Genomic DNA, 25,558 nt, shown 5'->3' with positions numbered 1-25,558 from the left:
ACGGACGAAACTGGTCATTTTAAATATGAACTTTAAACTCAAAGGTGTAAGGTTTAGATTTCCTTGTCATGATTCGTGTGATTTCATTAGATAGCAGGCAGATGAAATGAATGATTTTCATTAGTCGCGCGGTTATTAATGTGCTGTGAAACTGTTTGTTTTTTGTTGTGCGACATAAATGAAACAGATATTGTTACATTTCATATTTTAGCTAATTAGCAATCCTTCATCATAATTCATACTTCATTAAAAGTAGCACATTATATGAAAGAGCTACATTAAAACACTGCGAATAAAAATCATTGCCTGTGAAATTTCGCATGTGAAATCATATGAAAAAGAATCATCATTTCATAGAATGAAAATGAATGAAAAATAGCAATCATTTCCATGCCTATTCGGAACGCACCGCGTACGATATGCATGCGCTCCGAACCAGCCGTACCGATATTAATAATAATAATGTCCGGCGGACCGTGCGCCACACGATCGAATTTGGTTCAGAGCGCACCATGTTCGTGGTCCGTTCCGAACCAAGTTCGATCGTCTGTGAGTACTTTTCCTTGGAACAAAAATATTGCTTTATTCATTTAGGCACTGTTTTGTCAATTGACAATATTTACACGATTAAAAATATGGGTTCTAGAGTTCAAGGTACTGTCTTTTAGAAAATGTATTTGTGTTTGTAGAACTTAAGCCTATTTATTTAATAAAAATTAACAAAATCAGTGATTGAAAACGACCTTAAAAATTATACTCACAATGCTGAAAGTACATACTTTCCATTACTTTCCGTAACGAAATATTGATAGAAATTATCCTCAGATATTATACTATTTTCATGTTGTAAAAACAAATTTTGCTACGACATACTACCCGCGCTGTTTTTAGCGATTTTTGAAACTAAGAATTTTTCCGAGGCGCTGTTTGAGAATTGGATCAAGTTCCTGTAAACAAGCGGTCAATTACACATGGTAACATACTTAACGTCATTACAAAGGTGTACCAAGAAATACATTTGGATGATATAAGCCTATCGAGCTATGGAAAGCCACAAACCCTAATCATTAAGCTGAAGTTAGATGATATTTTGCATCCATTTTTGTTCCAAGTGTGTACTAAAATATGTACCAATTACAAAACTAAAAAATGTATTTTTCTATTAGATATAGTTATATTCTATACAAATCTGACAAAAGGTAGTAAGTTCAGATCGAAAATATTTTTGTCCGTTACCTACTATGAACCGGCAACACTGTGCGACGTCCGCCTAGATTTTATTTATCGATATCGATGATTTATTTTCATTACCTACATATTTCTATTATGATTTATATGGATTACCTATTTATTATATCAATCGAACTTGTAAAAATGTTGACTTATTAAACACTAGAACTTTCTCCTTGTAATTATTTGTTGATAAAGTTTTTGGGTACCTACCTAGCCTGACCTAGGGTTATGAAAAGAGTCCACTGACTCCATCATAGCCATGAATTCCAAAACCATTAGCAGCTGCTACGATTATGATTGTTAAAAACTATGATAAATGGAATAAAATACTACAATAATACTTTTATAATTTATTTAATGACTTATTATCACAATACACAATTTTGTATGCTAAGAGAGTGAAACTAAAAATAAAAAGCTGATGTTAAATTTTTAGTCTTCATAGCCTGTGGGCAGAGCATTGACATGGGGGTTGTGGAAGAGAGACTTCTGGCCATCACCCCATGGGAAACGCTGAAATACAAAAATATTTTTATTAGATGCTACTCATTTTTAAATAGTTTCCTACCTGGCTTTGGAGATTTGATCTAATAATGCAGGTAATTTTACTTTCAATGAAATATTTGAACTTATCAGAAGTAGAAAAGGAAGTTGATACTTAAGTGAGTGAAAAATCACTCCCATCTATGAATTTATAGGCATTGCGCTATCCTAAAATATACACTTATAAACAACAACAAACAAAGGCTTCATTGTAACTATTATTGGAATGCTAATGCTTTATTACTTTTCATTGTGTTAATTTTCCTGTGATATAGGTACCTAAAGAGACTAGGTATATTTTCTGTGTGTTTATGGTAAAATTGTGATTAGGTTTTAGGTGTAACAAAAGATGTCTTATCAGCCTCACCTTTGTGCGGACACGCATGTACTCGTAGGGGATGAAGGGCGGGCGTTCGTGGTGCTCCTCCTGGTGGGCCAGGTAGGCGTTCAGCATGCCAAGACCGACAGCGGGGAATGCAACGAAGAAAGACAGCTTCTTCCACAACTTCCAGCCACCTGAATGTAATATAATACAGCTATTGAAACACTAATAGCTTTATAGCATCTACTTTTATGCAAGGATACCTAGAGTGCATCAGTTTCACTGACATGGAGACAAGTATTGATTTTTCCATTGACAGTCAAGTATCATGTGATCTGACAGAAATGATAGAAAAAGAATAGGTACTCTTTATTAATAGATTCTGATTTATAGAGATGGGCAAGACATTATCAGACTTTCGTTGATGGAAACACGTTAAAAGGGCCTTTGATAAGATACAAGAAATAGGTTATGTGGTTACATAATTTTATGAATTTTCAATGGGAATATGAATATTACCTCCATGTCCACCAGCAGTAGCAGCATGCGTAGAGGAACGCGCGTTGGTCCTCAGGTAAGTAATTGCAGCTCGCTGCATAATCGAAGCCATTTTCACTGATTCCAACAATTTAGACAAAAACCAATCGCCCGTCAAACTCAAAAATACTCTGCTGTCAAAACTGTCAATAATGTCAGTGTCAATTCAACAAAACGAGTTTTTTTTTTAGTATGAAGTTTTACGGCTCTGGGTACAATGCTTTTTAGGCCATCAAGATTCAAGACAATATTGTTGTAAAACCAAAGAATATAATTATGCCAGATTCTTCTGCTTAGGACTATGGTTTAGGATTTATTATATTTCTGGGGTGAAACGCGGCCTTACGTGAAATTCATTTTCGTCACAGTATAAAGCGCCCGAATGTTATCTACAGGCAAATTTACCGAGAGGGGAAAAATTGAATTGTGCTCTTGTTAGGAATTTTACCACGATTTTACCGAATGCTTATTTATGGCAGTATTGTCTTTCAATCTTCGAATCGGTAGGTAATTGCAAAATCCTGGGGGGTACCAGAGGGTGCCTTAGGACTTATGACGGGGGGGTGATCGCCCCGGGTGCCAACCCATGCTACGCCGCCACTGATTTATGGTAGTGTTAATTAGACCACTTTTAACGATAACATTTACCCACAATTTTTTTTATTAGACGAATATTTACACTAAATTCGTTTCCCACAGGTAGGGTAAACCGTATAGCTATTGCCCACTTAAAGATTTCAAACACATTGAGATGAAAAATTAAAGAAAGTATTTTAATTATCGACCATTTATGACTTTTTTCTTATAACTCAATAAAGTGTTAAACAGAATATTAACAGTTTTTAGTTAAAACTTACGTAACTTAGAAAATATTGAAATAAATTTAAAATCGTCCAAAAAGTACAGTCATTGCCCATTACTTACCTACACTAATTGCCCACATCAAAGCACAGTAATTGCCCAGTATCTTAAAACAAAATAATCAATTTTAAAATGACAAAATAGGCTTTAAATAAACAAAATAAAACATTAAACTTAAATTCTAGTAGTACAGTCTTCAAAATTTCAAAATAAATTGCGTTTGGCCTTATTAACATATTATGAAATATTTCTTGAGCTGATGTTGATGAGTCAGAATCGGTAGAGACAGAATCATCTACTTCAAAACATAGATGATACAAACATTTTAATTTTATATGTAAATTTTATACGTATTTATTTTTTTATCTTCTTTGATATCAGTTCAAGTGGTTGCTCAGAATGTTCAATTAAGTAGCTTTTGGTTATTCTTTCCTAATGTTGTATCTATTTCCTTACAATCAACATTTTCACTAGTAGATTTAACGTAAGATTTTCATTTTTTGTATTTGCGTTTGAATTTTTATAAATTTTTTCAAGCCAAACCATATTTTTCAGCAATTTATCTTGTAGATAAATTGTTGGATACATCTTGTACAGCTTCGATCGCTTTTTGCAAATGTTCTATGCTATATTGAACTTTTGGAGTCTTTGGCATACTTACTGAAAATGAAACATTAAAAGCCATTTCAATATTTATGCCTGTAAATTGCAAAACAAGTCTAGCAATGAGCAACTTAAACACTGCTACTGCATGGTGGCAACACCCTAATAATAATTGCCCTGGGCAATAACTATACATTAACATATGGCAATAACTGAAATGATGGTGGGCAATAACTAAAAATATACAGATTTACGTGCAGTGATTATCCACCGTTAAAATGACCGTTAGAAATCAAATTTTATCAGTTATTTTCATTGATAATGGAGAAAACACTTATAATTTCATCATGACTAAGTAGGTATACACCATTAGTTGAATATTAAATAACTTTAAAAAAAATTAACCTCTAAGCAAGTAATTCCTTAGTGAAATTGTTAAAGTCTTTACCTGTTTGAGTAACATTTTCACCCGTCTTGACAAAATCCGCCACAACTGTTTTTTTTTAGTGTTTCCTATTGTAAATTTTAAATCTACTGTACATTGATCTCGGAGCCATCTACTTAGTAAATTCAAATCTAACTAGAGTGATTCAAAATCAGCACCTGACAATATTATTCTTAAAGCGGGCAATCACTACCAGTGGGAAATCACTCTCTGGTTTACCCTATGAATTATTTTTTCAAATGGTGTAACGAGTTATCTCGCCCCCGTACAGAGAAGGTAATATTTGTCCTACTCTACCTCCTGCTGAGTAACTGTAACTTTGGAGTACCTCTTGCCGCAGGGAAAGGGTTCATCTTCTCAGCCATAGGACGTCCACTGCTGAACATAGGCCTCCCCCAATGCTTTCCATGCTACCCGGTTGGTAGCGGCCTGCGTCCAGCGCCTTTATGATGTCGTCGGTTCACCTTGTGGGTGGACGTCCCACGCTGCGTTTTCCGGTACGCGGCCTCCACTCCAGAACCTTGCTGCCCCATCGGCCGTCGGGAAAGGGTTAAATAATATAAAAAGGTGTAAAGAGTTCAAACACAAATTACAGAATATGATTTATTTAATATTGCTCATATTCAAAAATAATCAAGAACACATAAAAAGAACAATAATTTCAAAGTCAATAATAAACTTGGTTTAAAGGTATACAGTCCCAGGATATTTTATGGGACTGGTGGTAAACTTAGGATTTCCTGTAAAAGTTTTAAGGAACCTTTATACTTTTTAGGAAAAATACTGAACTACGATATTTAAAGTTTTATACTTACTACTTAAGTTTTGGTCAACCTATTCCATATTCTGTGTTTTTGTCTGAGATTCAATATTTAAAGCTAAGGAATGTAATTTATTCCCACTAGTATTATACTCCGCGTATCTGCGTAATCGTTTTAGGATAGGAGCAACCTATTATAATCTTCTACTGAAGAAGAAAGTAGATTTTCTAATTGTATTTAGATAAGACTACATTATTTTCCTAATAGGTAAGTAACTTTACTATAGAGGAATGTCAAAGTTTAAATACGACTTTTCGTTAATGGCACTGGTTAATAATCTATAAATAAAGGTAACTTTAAGATTATATTAAATATAATCTTAGGCCTCCATATTACATATACGAGCACCATAACAATAATGTTAGAGTATTTATGAGAATAATGAAAGCATTATTTTTGAAGCGCTCTAATCGAAAGTATTTGTTCTACGTATTTGAATTACACTCGGTCTCCTACATCTTTTTTAAAACTTTCTTATTCACTATGTTTAAGATTATTGATCGAACGAAGCTAACACACTGTCATTGATTTTATCTTGATTCGTTGACGCAATTTGAGGTCCCTCTGGATAGTAGTTATCAAGCAAAGACTTTGGATTGACCTGAAAATAAATAACAAATAATAATTAATTTAATAGTTTGGTCAGTTTAATTTGAGCAATTTGCGAACAAAACCATTGAAGAAACTCCGATACTCGCCTTTTTAGCTTTAACGTGCTCAAAGTTAAAGCCCATGTAAAAGGCTGATTGCTGGAGCTGCCTCAAATTTCTCATGCGAACTCTCGGGTCACGCTCTAGGAGCCGCATCAACAGACTCCTCGCTGGATTTGGTAGATCCTCGGCACTTTCTGGCAGTTTGCCAGGTTTCTGGCCGGAGTTTTCACAAGCTTCATTATGCCTAGAAGAAAAAGAAAAATAACATGAATGCCTTTGCGTACTTAAAAAAAAGTTACATAATGACATGGCGGGAAAATTTAGAAAAAAAAGAGACATAGGTAAGTAGTACTAGACCTGGCCATAAACAAAATAATATGAAGAAAGAACATTAATTTTACAAGTCCCTCCATATACCTATCACTGAATTTTCTATTTTGGTGATAATCTCGAGCGAAGTAAGTAGGTACTAGGTACTTCGATATTATTCATATTTAATTATAGCTTGGTGATGCTGTTGACTATTGATTATTTAATTTTAATGTGATCATGGATGCGATCTTTAATAAAGCCGCTGTGAGACTATTTCTCTTAAACTTGCGTAATAGTTTTTTGTACGAATAATTATTATTTTACACACCTTGCAGAAGTTTCACCAGCTTCGCCAGAATCGGCCGTTGCTCTTGGAATCACCGCAGGCACCGGGTACTGTAACAAAGGAGCAGCAAATTATTTCAGATGTAGAGCAAATTGAATAAATCTACCTAGGTAAAGTAAGTCAAATGAAAGCTAAGTACCTAAGTATTTTATGTATGTAGACATTTAATTTCATTTTCAACGATTTCAATAGGTACCTACCTAAGTTAACTCAAATCATCTCTTGTGTAGCCACTTAAGTAAGCGGTTATAGGAATATAATCATAGTAATAAGTAGCAAGCACCTCTAGATATAGCAAATAACTCTGCATAGACATAAAAAAGTACAAAAACCGCCAAGTTATTCCTAGACTAATGATAAAACTCGGTCCAAACCCTACATTGCAAGCACAGCCAATCTATGGTCATCAATACAAAAAGATTAGCATAGGCCAACGGCGTAATATCGGCGCACAGACAAGCTAATAATAATCAGGCGCTAATATATGACGGGAGTGTTGTGTGGGTGTGTGTGCGCACCCTGAGGTGCAACGAGCGAAGACCCTTTAGGGGTGACTCTACAATGTTAACACAGTTTACTGATAGATTAATGCCCGTTTTCACCATCAATCCCTATTTTTTATGTGACCTCTATGGTAACACGTTACATAACAGGCATTTAGTTTTCATAGGGGTCATTTAAAAATTAGGGATTGATTTTGAAAACGGGCATAAGACTCTGGTACCATCCTGGATATTCCTGAAGTAATGGATGGTCGTAAAGAATTCTGAAAAAGTATTCAGATAAATTATTGAGCTTTCAGTTTCAGATGTTTCTCTCATTAGTTTTGAAACTGCTGTTGTTATTAAGAAGAATTCTGTGTTAAATTATGCAGGGGATCATGCAGGTCAGTTTATGTAAGGTTCAGGACATTACACATAGGTAAGTGGCAATTTTCTCCAATTTCTTTTGGATTCGTAAAAATATTTATTAATATCTTACTTTTTTTAGTAGGTACTCTTGTAGCGGAGTTTTGGTCTGACACTGTGCAGATTTGTTGTCGACACGACAAGAAGAAGTACAAGCAGCCTTGGGTATATTAGGATTCCCATCCGCCAACCCTATCAAACCGAGTGAAGAAAAAAGCAAACTTCGTTCGCCAGCTAAAAATAGGGACTCGCACCTTAATTGCACTCTTGGAATTTACTGCACGACATAATGATGAACCCATCCAGATAACCGCGTATAACGAGCTCCGAGTAACATTGGGAAGGTAATTAGTATAACTATTACATTAAAGAATTTTATTGCAGTTTAAAAAGTTATCGCTTCGGCTTGTTTTGGTTACGAGAGGAGCAGTTAGGCCTGTAAATGAAGCGCTTACCTACTTGAACCTCAAAAGTCGAAGTCAAAGTAAAAATTATTTATTTGTAGGTACTTATAGACTACGAGTATTTAAATAGTACTTACTTACAAATCAGCAAATATTTTGCTCTTAAGGAGCCTCAAAAGCTAATTCAAGCTTACCTAAGCTGCAGTTTCAATTGACTCTAGAGCTTTTTTTTATTTAAATTATAAGTCGTTTTGGTAGTGTTAGTAACTAACACTACAGCTATTTAGGATTAGCACAACTTTACACTAAAACGTCGTAAAGTAAGTCTTAAACAAACAAGAAATTAATCAATGGTAAAAGTAACAATTGAGAAGCTAGGAATAGCCTTCATGGCCACGAAGACAGCATGATTGATGACGGTAGATTACTGAGTTTTCTAACTCATCTTGTATCGCAATATGTAATTTATATTTTTTGTAAAAATACTTAAGTAATATAATCAAGCTAAATTAGATCATAATGATAAATAGATAATCTGCTTGTCATAATCTGCCAAGGACTAGTCGCTAATGTAGGCCTAGCATCTTTGGTGCTATCTATTCCAGGATGCAATCAATCTACCAGCCTCAAGAAAGTATTTAACTCAAACAAGTTACTCTGGAATATTCTGCCTCCTCAATTGAAAATCAAGTCATCATTGCCAAGATAGCAATTTCTTTTCCAATTATGGCAAAAGATTGATCGTAATTGAAATGTGTAGGTACGTTTAATTTTCTGTCTCTGTGAGTATAAACATTAACAAATCGACCCAATAAAAGTAATAAGTACCCCGCTGTCTGTCAGATCGTAATTAGGAACAAAGCACCGTTACGGCCGGCGCTTAAACTAGCCACTACTTAATTCTTATCTGTATCAATAATACATACAAACAAGCACGAGGCGGTCACTTTACACGGTTAGAAATTAAAATCGTGACGAAGGCGTTTTTCAGTATCCCAGGTAGGTTCTTTAATAATAAGGTTGTTGAACCTATATCAAAATTACTATCCTAAGTTAAAAATAAGTATAATTTAAATGTGAAGACGTTTTTAAAAACAAAAAAAAAGTTTAATAGTCATTAACCATTAAATTCATATCTTTTAAGATTTTATATTGCCTATGTGCCTTTTTACAAGACATGCTCTTGTAACTACTTATTCTTGAGCTTTTAGAGACATGATGAAAAAAGCTATAATTTTGCTACAACATAATGAGAAACTTAATTTGATAGATGATTGCCAAAAAGCGTAAAGCAGCTTTCTGCATGTTTTTTTCCATATTTAATACAAATCTTATGGTGTAAAAGTATTCAATGTTTACGTTACAAGCCCGGTCACGACTCGACCGCATTTGTGAATAAGAATGGGCGTCTATCCGTTCTAATATTTTTGCCAATACACTGCACAGGTACATTTGTCCAGTGCATTTCCAGTTGTTCGAGAAGCGATAGAGATGTCTCAAATTATTTTTACTTTCTACAATACAGTTCTAGGTCACCTTGTTGAGATAAGTAGTTTTATTTTAAAGAGCTTCATTTCGATTCTTTATTATTTTATCTTTGGCTAGCAAATGCAAGAGTTTGAATATGTATGAATATAGAGTCCTATAAATTGGCTTAGGTAAGTAGGTAAATAAGAATGTCATGTGCTTAATTTGCATTAACATTTTACAGTATTTTTTTGAAGCAAATTAGCGCTCTCAACAATTGTTCCTATTAAGGAGTCCCCAAAAAGCTTTATCTACCCCTTTTCACCCGTTTAGCGAAGAAAATGAGAGCAGCCTAAAGTGGACCGTGATATTTCATCCTAGTTGGGGGTTTAATTCTATCTATTTTACTATCATGCTTATCATCACTTGACTCCGACGAACTTGAACTTTTTAAAACTTTATATGAATATAGAAACTCTAATGCCTATGTCACCTTTAAGTTAGTTAGGAGCTATTGAAACTTGATTCAAAGGGTCATATTAGAAATAAGAATGTCTCTATAGATAGATCACTGAGTGAAGCCAGCATTGACATTTAGTAAAATGTAATACCGAAGTTGTTTAGGAATGCTGTATTGCGAACAATACTTATTTATAGAGCTTTGGTCAACATTAAAAGGCACCTTTTCATATTTGTATACAACCTTGATCGCTACTGTTATTGTTGTTATGACTTATAAATGTATGTAGGACAGTGCTTAATTTTATCGGAAATTTTGGAAATACGCTTTAAAATTTCAGGGTTTAATATACCTACAATGGAAACAGAAATCTTAAATTACCTACCTACATATTTTTTATTAATGATTCTTTTTCATATTTTTGTTTTTGTTTTCTTCTGCTAAATGTTATAGCTTTCATACATAAGATCTCGTTTTATCCGAATTCTGACTGACCTATGCATCCAACATCCCTCCACAAAATAATCGACCACTGCACATTTTAAATTGATAAACAAGTTAACTTCCACAAGCGTAATAGCGACTCTACATCAAAGCTATAAAATTAAAGTAATTTCACTGTCTCATCCATACAAGAACGTATACTAGCCATTGAATCTACGGACCTATTTTCATCTACCAATTACCTACCATTCAGCAATATTAATGTCCCCATTCTTGTCCCACAAACAACATTTCATACAAAATTATGTCACCCAACGGCTACTATATGTTGCCCCGTTAACTCCGGATGGCGGTTGACAAATCTGTTGTGGACTGATCAACAAACTGGTCCCGTTTGATCTGAGGTCCGTTAGACCGAGTCTGCCGTTTTAGGCGCTAAGACTAATTGCTGCGATTATAGACAATCGTAATCGGTGGGGTCAACGCTGCGTGAAAACGAGTGATAAAGGAAAGTAAATTAAATGTCTCAAGCTTTTAATTTTTTTCTCAGTGAAAATAAACGGTTTGATACTACAACGAGTATATTATAAGCTCATAAATGGCTTGTAAAGGCATACTATTCGATGAAAAATTGCCTACCCTACTTTGAAGAAAACCTTTGTATTGCCATTTGCCAATAACTTAAAAGATAACTAAAAATAAACAAATGAGTATTAGAACTCATAAGTTTGTGTGGATATTTTTGTAGTCATTTGTTCATACTGATCCTAACATACCAGTACAAGCTGATTTCCATAAGGTCGGCTTGGTTTCCTTGATTTTGTAAAGAGTCATTAAGTCATTCTGTTCGACACGAATTCGCAATTTTGAAAATACGCATATCTAGGCATTATAACAGGCATACTATAGCATAACTCTATCTCTTGTTTTTACTTGAATTTGAACTTTAAGTCAGTGGTCACAGGATTTATTCATAAAAATCTTTTGAATGTTTATTTTAAAAATGATTCCGGCAGACGACCTATTAAATTTAATTGATGGTTTTTATGCTCGTAATATAAGATGGTATATTGAATAGCCTATTGTAATGATGGCCGCAAGGTTGGAAATGTGCCAAAAAACTATGCACTAAAGCTTTTTATTTAATTTGAGCTCATCCGTGAATTTAAAAGGTCGCGTAGAATTTTACGGAGATTTAATCGTTTGTCGTGGGATGAGATGATAATGAAGGCAAGGGGTCAAACAGTGCACGCTGCGCAGGCACCGCCGGATACGTTTGCTACGAACAAGTTCTACTGACATTGCTTTCTAAAATGAATAATAGTTTAATGAAAATTAAACTCTCCTAAAATTATAAATTTAAGCTTTTTAATTCCTACATTTGCATTGATAAATATGTGTGCCTGTTTATTTCAATCGATTAAGGCTTTTTAATCGACTTTATTATGTTTTATGGTAAAACCGCTATATGACAGTTAAATAGTATCTTCTTACCCACACAGTAATAGCCTCTTATTTTAAGATTATATGGATAACTCTACCACTATACCATCCCAACTAATATTATAAATGCGAAAGTAACTCTGTCTGTCTGTCTGTTACGCTTTCCCGCTTAAACCTCGCAACCGATTTTGATGAAATTTGGCATAGAGATAGTTTGAGTCCCGGGAAAGAACATAGGATAGTTTTTATCCCGGTTTTTGAAACAGGGACGCGCGCGATAAAGTTTTTCTGTGACAGACAAAATTCCACGCGGGCGAAGCCGCGGGCGGAAAGCTAGTTTAAAATAAAATTGACCATAATCGTAGCATTTATTAGCAACTGAGAAAACGCATTTCATACAAATGAAGTCGTAATATAAAGCCTAGAATAGAATATGACATCGGAAAGCTTTAATAAAATATTTAACGCTATGTTTTCAATAAAATTATAGAGTTAATAGGTAGGTTTTAAAGTCATTGGTCGGTCTTATACAATCTTGATCTTGCTTGGAGTGCAGTATAATAAACTATTTATATATCCACACAATACGTGATATTATTTTCATAACACTGTATTGAGACTAGTTAAATAGCATTTTAAAGCTTAGGTATATTAAGGCTTTAAAATTTTATGACTTACTTACTTTTTGCTAATAAAAGTCGCTAATCATCTCTACATTGTCTACAGATATTCTCTATTTTCGTATTGAGCCACAGATAAAAACTATTTACTTACTATCATGTCAAGCAACTTCCAGAAAAGTTTCCCTTTGTCCCAAAACATAGAAATCTCTACATTTAAACTTGGATAAGTACATTAGCTCGTAATAAAAAGGTTAATTTTTAAAAGATGGCCAGTGCCGTGTCAGCTAAATATTTTCCTATTTAAGCCCATAATAAATGTCGCATGTCCACACACTCCTCGCGCTGATAGTTGACTGGTGATGGATGGCAGATCATTCACCCCTACGCAACCGGACCGGCTGCGCAAGCGCCGCCGCTGATCGCACTGCATGCAATTTTGCTTACGAGTTTTTATTTTTGAATGGTAGGCTTTTGAATTATGAACTAGCAAAAGTTACGTTGGATAAAAATGCGAACTCTTTGAAGTTATCCAAAGTCTATGCAGAACTGCAGAACTGATTAATGTAATTTAATTAAAAACTCGCGTAGTGCTAGCAAAAGCTCCTTTACCATTTTGTTTTTATTCCAAATAAAGCTAAATAAAATAAATTAAGGAAGCTACAATTAACCTAAATGTTCAATTTAAATATTTTTTCTATTGTTAGATTTATTATTACTTAGGTAAAGTAGTACCTATATGTGGTAACAACTTTGTGCTTTTTCGTTTTTGTCTGAACTTTGAAAGCTTTTATTTAAATTGCACTATTCGCAAGTTGCCCGGCGTCAGATGCATTTTTTTTTCTATTTAGTTTCTGTTTTTTTAGTATAATTATAAGCTTATCTAGAAATTATCTTTTGCATTATGATTTATACGAGTATCCATTTCCAAAGAAACATGGAAATCTCGTGAATGTAGATCACTTCCAGTGCGAAACAATAGAAAAATTACTGCACTTATCCATATCAGTCCACATTAGTAATGGATCTGATGGATGAGGGGTCATCGTATGATCTGACGTGATTGCAGGAAGTCACCATAAAGGGAGCTCGCATTAAGGCACAGTACCAGAGTAAATCATTTCATCGCACAAAGAAAGGTACACCATTGGCCTTTTCGAGATGGTCCATAACACGCCAGTTTTATCACTGCTTCAATGTTTCCAAGCACCTTTTATTACACGGTAGTATCGATATCACATAATACTTTATGAATGTGTCGTCACTAGTTTGTATGAAGTTGTTTGTGATTTTGCAAATGTAACATAAAAATTTAACGTCAGAAGTTTACGGGAGTCAATTTCACGACTTTTTGCGCAATTAAACTGCACCGGTCACTAAAAGGCCTAAATATAACTTTTGTAAAACGGCTTTATGATCGATAATAGTAATATCGAGAAAGATCGTAATCTATATATATATAAAAATGAAACCCGTTTTCCGTTGTCACGACATAACATGAAAACGGCTTGACCGATTTGGCTGATTTTTTTTTGTAGTTTTCTAATACTCTGTACAAGGTTTTTACGGAAAAAAATATAAAGAAAATCTCTACGCTAAGGCGGTACGAAGTTCGCCGGGTCAGCTAGTAAGTATATAAATTTAAAACCAAAGACCATGAAGAGACTTAGAATTTTTTAGGATATGCATAATTAAACGAGGCTTCTTGCCTGGAACAGATATCACAGCCTGACGAAATTATATTTCATAATCAGATAATAACGGTGCATTTTTTTTAAATTCCTATCTTTCGTTCATGAAGATGTCGTCAACGACGTACCGGCACAGCACCATAAGCTAAACACGGTGTCTTCTTATGTCCTTAGGATTAGAGGCGACTTTGCAACAAAAAATTACCGTCTGATAATATGCTGTCGTACATTTAATACGAGTTTAGTGGGACTTCCTCTTAAGCTGGAATGTGTGCAGTATAATTCTCTACATTTCCAAAGATTACTTAATGAGCGAAGGCATTGGCAGTCGCAGGACCTTGATACATGGAAAGTTATCAAGGATTGAACTGCGACCTTAGCTGTTTGCACTACGTTAAGCGCACGCGCACATTAGCGATTATAAAATGGCATCGGATTTCTAGATTAAGTAGGTACCTACTACTTCCAGATAAGTTCCCAGCTCATGTTAATAATATCAAATGGCTCAGGCAGATTGCGAAATTATTTTGCTATTTAACTGAGTTTGACAAAGGTGTAAACTTGTGAAAACCCTAGAGAAAAGCTCCTGTTTATCTTATAAATACGTACATTGATACTAAAGTGATACAAAACTATTTTTGATTTTTTTGTTCACCTATTACAGCAACCTACATCTCTGTATTGCAAATTAATGCGATTTAGTCGTAAACGCGCTTTTTTGTTTTGGTTCAAAATGCATTTCTATACGAAAATGTCGTAATCGGACACAATGACAGTTAATTAAATACCTATTTAACGTGTGATTGCGTGTCAGATTGTGTTTCGAAGTTATCATCGCTGGCCCTGACTCCACAGGCGAAGATGGTAGGTATTCGCATTGCGAAATTTTCGCACGACTATCATGACTGTTTTTCTTTTATTTTGTTGGGACCAACCGCGTAAACCATATCTATGTAATGGTAAACCCTTCCCTAGGTCTGGAAATGCACTTGAGGATAATACCGGATTGTTTTTTGCAAAGAGCACATGGATGCACCTTTTGCATAGAGACAATTTACAGCTGTTCTTTAGGTCATAGCCGACAAGTGACTGTAATCAATTCTTAACTATTATACCAATTCATGTGTTTTATATTATTGAAAAATAGCGTACTACTTAACCATAAAATTACATCTAGCCATTTCTTAGTACAAACACACCCTCAAGTTAGGTGATATTCATAAGGATTACTCAGAGGTAATTGCTGACAAGCCATATAAGTTTAAAAAAATTAAGTTATTTATAATGGATCGTTAAACGCGTTTCAGTGGAATCGCAATGACGTCAAAGCTACGAGCACCCGCTCATCATTTTTTTGCAGCTGCGCTTACACGGATGACTTTAGGGGTAATTTTTCAATAGCCAATTTTTATTTTAAGAATTAAATTGATGTTTCGATATTCTCTGCAAAAAACTGATCAAATGACAAACGAATTCCTTAAGCAAGTTTCCTGTTTATTAAAAAATGACCCTCGCTGAAGCAACACCTCGATGCACAAAACATTCGATATAGATTTATAAATCAAACTAATCTCATATCCTTTCCCTGACAAAAGAGACAGGTTTCGAAGCAGGTAACACGAGTACGACTCTGCATATTTGCAACCGATGGTTCTCAGATGTCAATGAACCAGCACACAATCAAATTACTTAACTGGTTTTTGTATTCAGAAATTCGACTAATTAATAGATAAGCATCTCGTTATATAGGAATTTGTGTGGATACCGTAATTTTGTGGGTTAACGCTTTCCTGTTGGTTTTTGATTGGTTTTGATAGCACAGGTTTATCATTCGCTATCAATGACTTTAGACTAGTAGGAATGTTGCTGAATTCCGTTAGGATAGAGTAGGTAATTAATACAAAAATCGTTAAATAAATATGTTATAACTAGGTCATAAAACATCAATGACTTTCCTATTTATGAGAGCTATCTACCTACTCATTCTGTAGTAAGTATACAAAAAATAAAAAGCTTGCATCTATTCACTCCTGTCATAGAGTAATGGTCCTGAATTTTCAAATTAATAGATCCTATAGCAGTCTGATGTCCTGTTATCTAAAGTAGAGCCAGTAACAACCCTACCTGTCGTTGTTTTTGTAATATGTTTCATCTAATGATTTACGAGAACCTTTCCTATACTTACCAAGTAACCTACTCATATTACTCAGGTAATAATGATTTTAAGTTGTTACAGCAAATCACTTTGTTTACTCGATCGTAAAATTAGCGTAAGGTTTATTACGATAATAAATCATGTCTTTATTACATATAATGACAATAACCATTTTGTTAATACTAGGAGTAAAATAGTGGATAAATGTGATAGATAAGATGCACCGAGCACGACAACTTGTAAATGCATTCATACAATGGATTCAAGATTGCAGAGAGCAAGTTTTTATCAAAACATTTCATTCATATGACATGTGAGTAATTTAGGGGATAAAATACATTAATAACTACTTGCAAATGTGTAAGTATTCATCATCTATGAAAGAAGGCATACGCTCTTAAAGGTATTGCTGCGATAAGAACTCTACATAAAGTTAGTCAAAATAATCCATGACTCACATGATTTTATTGTAGCCAAAAAAATGTATGAATCAACAAATACGTAATCACGCGCATTTTAGCTGTGATTGTATGAAGGTTTTTTTTTCGAAGATTTCACACATGTTGTGCTTTTAGCTTTTTAAAGAAGCCATTCATACCAAGCTTATAAAAATAGAGGTGCATTAATTTGTATTGTTGTACCATAGTGACATTTAAACTGATATCTAAGCATTAAAAACCTTACAAAGTGTAACAAAAGAATTTGCACGTATGCAAAATACATGTGGATACAAATAAATTAGAGTTTGTACCGCATGACTGTGATTTTATTGCCATTAATTTCATAGCACACGATACAATTTATCACAAATAATGACTAGGCTATAATGGTGGCACAAATTGCAGTATTAAAATACGGCCCAATAAAAAATTACGAAGGATCTACCTTCGTTCCGTGGAGGAAAATACAATATGATGGCGATCGGAGCCAGTAAATTTTTGCTCCAATGTAGAGTGACCCTTATTTAGGTTTTAGAATTTATAACTTACTTATTTAAAGTTTAATTATTTTAGGCAATGATATTATATAAAAACAAAAGCAGATATGTTATAAGCGCTCGCGCTGTGAATACTCAAATACGTCCCAATTGGGACGTCTTGTGTTTAGTCTTCGTGTGGCCTGCGTCGTGCGCAATCGCGTGCGTACCACACCGTAAGTTCCTGTGTTCTTACCAAAATAAATAAAAAATGCCATCGTGTGTGTACCAATTATGACTCTAAAGTAAACAAAATACAAGGGATCTCTTACCACATGTGATTATGCAAAATTATTTAGTATTTATATTTTTAATTATTTATGCAAACAATCAAGACGCCATCGCGCCATGCGCCATGTTCAAGTTATGAAAGAGAAAGCGATCTTGTTTTGACGTTAGAGCGATAAGGATGCGTGCGCTGCGGACATAGATTAGTTAGTGCAGAATCGTTAAAACTATAGCTATCTCTTTCATTTGCGTGCTATTTCGTATCTTTTGTTTCACTTATCAGTTACATTTGTCAATGTGTGCAATTTGGAATAGCTCGGCACGGATTAAAATCGTAATTTCTATGAACGTAACATATCTATAGTTTATAAGTTTTCATCCATATCTGATGAAATCCATGCTTTACATCCTCTAGAACCTTTTATTTATACAACCACTGACAAAAAGCGATCAGGAAACAATTTTGAAATACATGCCAAAACTCATGCTAACCAATAGAAGTTGGCAGGAACAACGTCTTTCAAACTCTTCTACGTCGCCTATGTTTCTCAAAATATAGCCTCTACCAAGACTTTTGTTATTGTATGCGATCTTCCAAAGGTCATTACTGCAGAGGTCGCCGTTCGCCGCGGAAGCAGTTAATTTGTCATTAGACTTTCACATCTTCACCTAACCATCGATGTTACTACATTACTACCAGTAGTAGAGGCTAGACATCATTGTAATTTATCTGCGGAAATACAAATAAGTTCTTTTCCTTTTGAAGGAAAGAAAAGAACAATGCAAACCGTATCTTAGGTGTCATAATTTTGTTTTTGTTTGTCTTTCTGGGTTATCTCTGGAACTACACTGTACAGATTCTTAAGACTATGACAGGTCAAAAGCTAGACTATTACCAAATATTTTTTTCATTATCATCCTGAAAGTTTAGAAATATAATCCTCCTATTTTGTGACAGAAGAATTACGCGTTGGACGCAAGGGAAATGCTAATTAAAAACCAAAATCATTGTCACCCCACTCGGTCGCGTCCAGCATGCGGTCAACGGCCTTGACACTGAACTCATTTTGTGTTTACATATCAGCCATTTTGTATTCTTAACGACGCATTTGGGTTTATTTGATGCGATTTATACACTTGAAGCGATACCAAAAGGTTCGACGAGCAGTAAGAAGCGAGACAGTTGAATTAGTTAGGTGTTTTTATAAGTCACGCGTGCAGTGTAAACTAAATAATTTGAAGATGATTGCAAGAAAATGAAAAGTAAATAAACACAAAGACTTCAGTCGAAAATGGATTGATAAATGGATGACATTTTAACTAGAAAATGGCAATGTCTTATTTAATAAAGTACCTACTTATTGCTTTAAATATTCTAGGCCTTACGACGACGACGATTGCGCAAGCTTGCGTGAAATATACTTAGGAAAAAAGGGTTTTATGGCCTTGATGAAGGTCGATTCAAGTTCAATATCTTTTAGTCAAGTAGGTATATTTGTTAATTTAATTTCCGAAAATTATAAACAAATTACGATTTCTTACTAGCTTAATTGATACAGGGACAATAAAACCATTATTTTGTGCAAAATCTTACAAACATCAGAGGTTATCTAAGAGGACAAATCTATTAAATGTAGCCTTTAATTTTCTGGTACCTACCAGTCAACGGTATAAAGAATGAATGAACACTAGTTTTCCTTTTACTGTAAATTTTGAAGACATTGTTTAGAACTCTAGATTCTTTAGATGAAATAAGTAACTATGTTTTAAAACATTTCAAGTTCATAACTTGATATACAAGCTGAGAGCATATAGACTCAATAGTTAGATATAGATCCAGACCAGAGACTTGTATCTACTGAAGTCTCGTTACAAATACGACCATTAACCTAGATAGGTAAGGTAGAGACCCTTTCGGAACACAATGTTGAATTTTTAAAATGTTAAATGTGTAGAAATTATCGAAGAGAAAGAACACACTAGAAAAAACTTGGTGAAAAAGTGACAATCGTAATCAACGCCTACAATTTTTCAAAACTTCAATCGAGAATACTGTAACATTAATTAATATGCCAGGAAGTCATGGCAGATTTTTCCGAAATGTAGTAAAAAAATTTGTTTCATAAGAAAAAATATCAGTTTTTAAATAATCTAATGAGTTCCTACATTAAGTTCAAATGTTTCCGTTTTACGACGAAAGATCTCGCTGATAATGCGTTCGTGCCGAGGAAAAACGTTTTATGCATCATTATGTTATTGCTATTTAGACTAAGTAAGGAAGATACGGTGGAATCAAGCCAGGTTTATTTTAGCAACAAAACAATGTAATTATAAATTCAACGACTGTTATGCTAAGTTATCGTTTAGTTTGACGTATTACTATCCATCGAGGAGCTTTTAAATAAAGTCAAGATTTTAACTCTCAATTCAGTTTTATCAAGCTGTTAAAATTACACTATAATGAGACTTTATGTTAGTTGTAACGAAAATGTGTAGGTTGATGTGCTATCGACTGTGAACTTGAACAAGTTACAATAAAATTTTCCGTGACAATGGCTCAAAGATGCCTATAACTACACCTCTCTTTGGAAACAAACAGCACAAAAGTTCCAAAGACTGATAACGAAAACATGCATTAAGTTGGTCCTTTTCATCGCAAATATGTAAACGATGCGGAAACAACCTTCCTGTTATTAACAGTCGTTAACTCCACAGATGATTAGTCTAATAGTCCGGCAGAGTGCCCGTCGAGTTTGTTTAACCGGCTGGTTAAGAATATTTTTAGATTTGCAAAATTACCGTCGTTTGTGGAGACGGCCGCGACCGTGTGTCCGTAATTTAGACCCATTCGTTTTGAGGATCGACGTTATACGTCACAGTTAATTTCAAATAGAAGGATATACAAGATTTTTATAGCCTTTTCAGCTTCTAGGTCGTCTAATTGTACTCTAAAGGCGATCTTGAGATCCTGATTAAGATCTGACACGATTTATTCAGATTAACAGTATTTTGAAATTGATTGATTTTTCCTGTAATCAGTTAACGTTGTGTAAAACAGTTTATAATCTTGATAATTGGCAAGAAAAGGACTGTTTGCTATCGAGGAAACATAAAATGAATAAGCAAGTACAATAAGCAAATTATGGGAGTCATTATCGCCATTACGGATAACTTTCCGACATTTCCGATTGATGATTATAAATACAATCGACGTTAAGTCCAGAAAAAATTTGGTCCTCGAAGATGATGACATCTACCAGTCGCCTTACGTGATTGCTATGAGAATGTAACCTTCTTCAACGAAACGACGTCTCTACTTAATTACTTTGGAACTTTTTGTCTTCCGAGAAAAGTGAAATCTAGTGCGATGATTTCTGAAGCAACAAGAACAAACGATGCTGAAAAATTTTCAAACTTCAAGCAAAAAACATACCCTCTACAAGTGGCGATTCTATTTGTGAAAAATACTGTCAAAGCTCTCTACCACAAATCGACAACGTCGAAAAACCCACCTTCAAAGAGGTCGATTCACTTATTTTTATCACTGTTATGTTAGAAAGACGTCGAATGGAGGTCACGTCGAGACACCGTAGTAGCAAGTCATTAGGGCGTGAATTCACTGCCATTAATGCGAGCGCCGGCGCCGAAGACCGGCCGGCGGACTACCGGTGCCAAACAGCTTAGCAACTTGCTTGTAACACTTTGGACGTAGAGACAGTAGAGACGACCATTATAAAGTCCAGTTCTAAATTCAAATATTCAAACATGATTCCAGTTCTTAATTTGAAACTGACAGACGAACCAATGGCCAGTATCGTGGAAAGTGACAAATTAAATTAAAAACTATTAAATTAGCAAACTGGCTAACAGATCCCGCGGTTATGAATGGTTTGTAGCAGCATGAAAAAAAACAATGCACATGCACAAGTTAGGTTTAAATGGAAATAAATAAATTTCCTTCTTAATAGCTGATAATAACTGATAATAATTGACATCCTCACAAATATTGATAAAATAAGTAAGTAAGTATTAAAATAAGTGACATAAAAATAAAATAAGTAGTATAACTTATTTAATATTCATTGAAACGCAATCATTAAAATGCGACATTAAAATAACCAGTGTAATCATTACGAGCCTAAGGTCAATTACCTCAAAACACGTAATATGCAAGTACGATGTTTCCATGGAGATTGGGTAATTAAAAAAATACGGCCCTGCATTACTAAGGGGTCCGATTCGGGAAACCCACGCTTGATATGATTATGGGCCCAGACTGAACACGTTCGATTCACAAATGATACACCCAGGAGCTTAGGTATATGATCACCATTAATTGCACCGGTTAGGTGTTTACTGCAGATGCAAAAAGATGGAAAAGTCATTTAAGAATGAAAATCATCTTCCTCGAACAGTTTATTTGTAACTTAGTTGCCTACATCTGTTTGGTATATTAAAAAGTATTTATTTATTTGGCATAGACTGGAAAATCTTTCAAGTAAAGAAAATATAAATTGGGGACTTAATGCCTTACAATATTCTCTACCATCTATTATGGTAATGTATGATATAATTATATTTCCTTTTAATTCAAAATCGTTTGAAACGTGTACCTAGAGTTAAGACATTTTCAAGGCAAAGCCATTCAAAACTTCGGTTCGTTCGTATTTGGAACGCTGTGAAATAATTGTCTGTGCCTCAATAGACATAATCTGTGCAGACTATACGGGCGGTGACGTCCAACGTTGCAATCATGCCGTCAGTGGTCTCGTTGCCAACGTCACGTCCACGGCCAGAAACGGCAATTTCCTGCCCTGAGTCTAGACTGCGCTCACTTTAATTTGTACGTCAAAATCATTTATTGAATGATGCCTGCACGAGTTGCGACTAGAAACATTGTAAGACATACGAGTACTATCTAGGACAAATTGATATTTATGAGAAATGAGAATGGAAATAAAATAAGTCGCTGTAATTCATAGAAAAGCTGACTGCAGCTTTTATTAGTATTTGGGTAAAACAAAAAAGTAATATGAAATTATGATTAAAACTCTACACTCAACAGAAGCTTTTAGTTGCAATTTGATATGCAATCATGATTTTTCATACTGGTTTCCTGATGCATCTACGCTTCCTGTTATTATAAATTTAAATTATTATGTATTTTTGTCTAAAATTAACAAAAAATGTGCTATTTATAAACTCACTATAAAAATGAATCGTAGGTACTGTAATTTTCTGAATTAAATTCCGACGCCCATGGGGCTACAAAATCTTTCAAGTTTGTTTTCGGGTAAAGATTAAGTTTATTAATGGAATTTTTTCCATTATAATAATACTGAAACGGGAGTTGAATCAATTTATTAAGTCCTTGATTAATTATTCTCCATTTTATGCGTCTTTACGTAAAGGCACAGCGTGTAAAATATTGATTTCATGAAACCTATTTTCAATAAGACCGCTACGAGATGCGTGATGATAAAACAATACAAACAAAATACAAAAGGCCTCATTGTTTCAGAAGTTTCAAAGATTTTCCCTAATAAAGACAATAGATGAATAATTATTAGATTACGTTTTCCTGATTGTATAAGTCATTATTGTCTAATGAAATGATTTAAATAAATTAAATAAGTAGAGCCTTATGATATGAATATTAATAAAAATATTGGGAAATACGGAAAACATTTGGTCGTATTTCTTGGATTACTATTGAATCTTAAACACCTTTTGCCTACTCTACTTACATAGTTATAAAACCTGCTGCAGTTTGTTCATCCCAGTGTTGGCAAAAAGTTAATCTGATTAATGATTAAAAATTAATGATTAAAATCATAATCAAATTTTTTTGATTATGATTAGTTAATCATTAATCAAAAATTTTGATTAAGATTAATTAATCATAATCATTAATCGTTAATTTGATTATTTGATTAACTATCTACTATTTTCATAAGAAAAGGGTTGGGAGTGTATGAAAAGGTACCCGCGACTTATAAAATATCTAGCAAAGGGGGGATCTGGAGTTGTACTTTCGTTTTCCCAAAAAACTGCGTCAATTTTCACTACTCAAAACACTTATCACACTAGTTTTGTTTCTCACAATTCCTTCTATTCTTCCGGTATCCTCCAGCAAAATTGGGTCAGGTCAAGTTTCGAGGGGAGGGCCACGCGTGGGCAATTCAATAGAAGGGTGGGGTTGCTAAGCTAGGAAGTTTTGCGTGTTGGGGAGGTGCAGGAGACTTCGTAACAGAAGTTTCGGGGAGAAGCCCACGCGTGGGCAATTAAATAGAAGGGTGGGGTTGCTAAACTAGGAGGTTTTGCGTGTTGGGGAGGTGCAGGAGAGTTCGTAACAGAAGTTTCGGGGGGAGGCCCACGCGTGGGCAATTCAATAGAAGGGTGGGGTTGCTAAGCTAGGGGGTTTTGCGTGTTGGGGAGGTGCAGGAGAGTTCGTACCAGAAGTTTCGGGGGGAGGGCCACGCGTGGGCAATTCAATAGAAGGGTGGGGTTACTAAGCTAGGAAGTTTTGCGTGTTGGGGAGGTGCAGGAGACTTCGTACCAGAAGTTTCGGGGAGAAGCCCACGCGTGGGCAATTCAATAGAAGGGTGGGGTTGCTAAACTAGGAGGTTTTGCGTGTTGTGGAGGTGCAGGAGACTTCGTACCAGAAGTTTCGGGGGGAGGCCCACGCGTGGGCAATTCAATAGAAGGGTGGGGTTGTTAAGCTAGGAGGTTTTGCGTGTTGGGGAGGTGCAGGAGACTTCGTACCAGAAGTTTCAGGGGAGGCTAGGGGTGGGGGGCAGGTGGTGGGAGTGTGGGGTTGCAAGTAAGTGCTGGAACGGTAGGGGAAGTGGACTGATATCCTCCTACGGGAGGTCGGAAGACTGCACCGGAAGTTTCAGCGGGGGAAGGGGGCGGGGGGCAGTCTAGGTTACCTTATATTTATCTAGGTATGACCTGTCATAGAATTGTAGCCTAAAAACCAAACATCTAATATTAGAATTCAATGTTTTAACATTGTTTTCGATAGAACATTTAAGAAGTTAATCAAATTAATCAAATTAATGATTATTGATTAATGATTAACAAATTAATCATGATTATGATTACTTTTTTAATCATGATTATTTTAATCAGGATTAATTTAATCATGATTAAAATTAATCAAATTAATTAATTGATTAAAAAATTAATTGATTAGTGCCAACACTGGTTCATCCCAAGCATAGAGTTAAAAAATATAAATTAATAATTCAGTAAGGTCGAAGCACTGAGCCTGCTTGGCGGGCTTGGTATTGTTGAACAAACTCAATGTGTAATGGAAAAAGTGAAAGAATAAGAGTTGTTTCGCTATACGTCTGATCCAATTCCGATCTAAATACATTACGTCCTGTTTCTATGGTGGTCGAATCTTCACACTAGATCTGACTTCCGGTATCTGATTTCTCTAGTTACTTCTCTAGATCTTTATTTTAAAGGTCGTATTCCGATCGGGCTCAGTGTGTCAGAATTTTAAAAAGCAGTTTTTAGATTTTCCTAAAAAGCTCCAAACGTTCGGTTTAGTTAAAACGTCACATCTAGGTAGTTACTATGCATCGCTTAAGAGCAATATTCGCTAGCATTATGTTGTACTAGTTTTTGCGTGAAAGAGTAACAAACATCCAGACATCCAAACTTTCGCATTTATAATATTAGTAGGATTATTAAACTTGCCAGTGCAGCTATGCGCTGAGTTGTAAGAGTAACAATACCAACTATTTTATTAAAATGCATTAAAAAATGATGATCATTTATTTGAATATGACACCAACCGGTCCTATCGTCATAAGACCTTTCGAGAGAGATTTAGTTGCCGATTATAATTTAACACTTAAAATTTCATTCGGTCTCAGTCTCACATTCGTTCCTGTGTTTAGTCTGAAATAATCTGAAAATTGAAATTGAACCAATCAAAACTTAAATATAATCTTAAACCTCTAAGAAAGAGCCAATTAATAATCGCCAATAAGTAGCTTTTTATCACTAAGTTCAATTAATGTATTTCTTTTATTTGCACTAAACATTATATTAAATAACTCGTTAACGGTTA

General features: G+C 34.7%; 2 protein-coding genes across 2 annotated transcripts in view; both read right to left on the bottom strand.

Annotated features, from left to right (window-relative positions):
- Positions 1–1,568: 1,568 nt before the first annotated feature.
- LOC135075586 (cytochrome c oxidase subunit 6A1, mitochondrial-like) lies at positions 1,569–2,790 on the bottom strand. The gene is made up of 3 exons (XM_063970006.1): positions 2,618–2,790; positions 2,144–2,292; positions 1,569–1,746 (listed from the first exon to the last, which is right to left on the bottom strand). The coding sequence occupies exons 1-3, from the start codon at positions 2,706–2,708 to the stop codon at positions 1,666–1,668; spliced, it is 321 nt and encodes a 106-aa protein (XP_063826076.1). The 5' UTR covers positions 2,709–2,790; the 3' UTR covers positions 1,569–1,665.
- A 2,343-nt stretch (positions 2,791–5,133) lies between these two features.
- The window catches only part of LOC135075246 (serine/threonine-protein kinase S6KL), a 63,951-nt gene continuing 43,526 nt past the window's right edge, over positions 5,134–25,558 (bottom strand). Inside the window, exons 8-10 of the mRNA XM_063969622.1 lie at positions 6,659–6,726; positions 6,064–6,262; positions 5,134–5,966 (exon numbers count right to left, since the gene is read on the bottom strand). Coding sequence (XP_063825692.1) covers positions 5,859–5,966; positions 6,064–6,262; positions 6,659–6,726 — 375 coding nt within the window. The 3' untranslated portion in view covers positions 5,134–5,858. The remainder of the gene's footprint in view (positions 5,967–6,063; positions 6,263–6,658; positions 6,727–25,558) is intronic.

This window comes from Ostrinia nubilalis, chromosome 10 (genome assembly GCF_963855985.1).
Source record: "Ostrinia nubilalis chromosome 10, ilOstNubi1.1, whole genome shotgun sequence".
In the NCBI taxonomy this organism is placed as follows: Eukaryota; Metazoa; Arthropoda; class Insecta; order Lepidoptera; family Crambidae; genus Ostrinia; species Ostrinia nubilalis.
The sequence above is the reverse complement of the archived record's forward strand: the minus strand, read 5'-3'. Positions and strand labels throughout refer to the sequence as shown.

Bases quoted from the DNA above. Each gene is read 5' to 3' on its own strand.
- LOC135075586 (XM_063970006.1), bottom strand. From the start codon at position 2,708: ATGGCTTCGATTATGCAGCGAGCTGCAATTACTTACCTGAGGACCAAC. The intron at 2,293-2,617 runs GTAATATTCATA...TATTACATTCAG, and splicing joins TACTGCTGGTGGACATGGAG to GTGGCTGGAAGTTGTGGAAG. The intron at 1,747-2,143 runs GTGAGGCTGATA...TTTGTATTTCAG, and splicing joins ACATGCGTGTCCGCACAAAG to CGTTTCCCATGGGGTGATGG.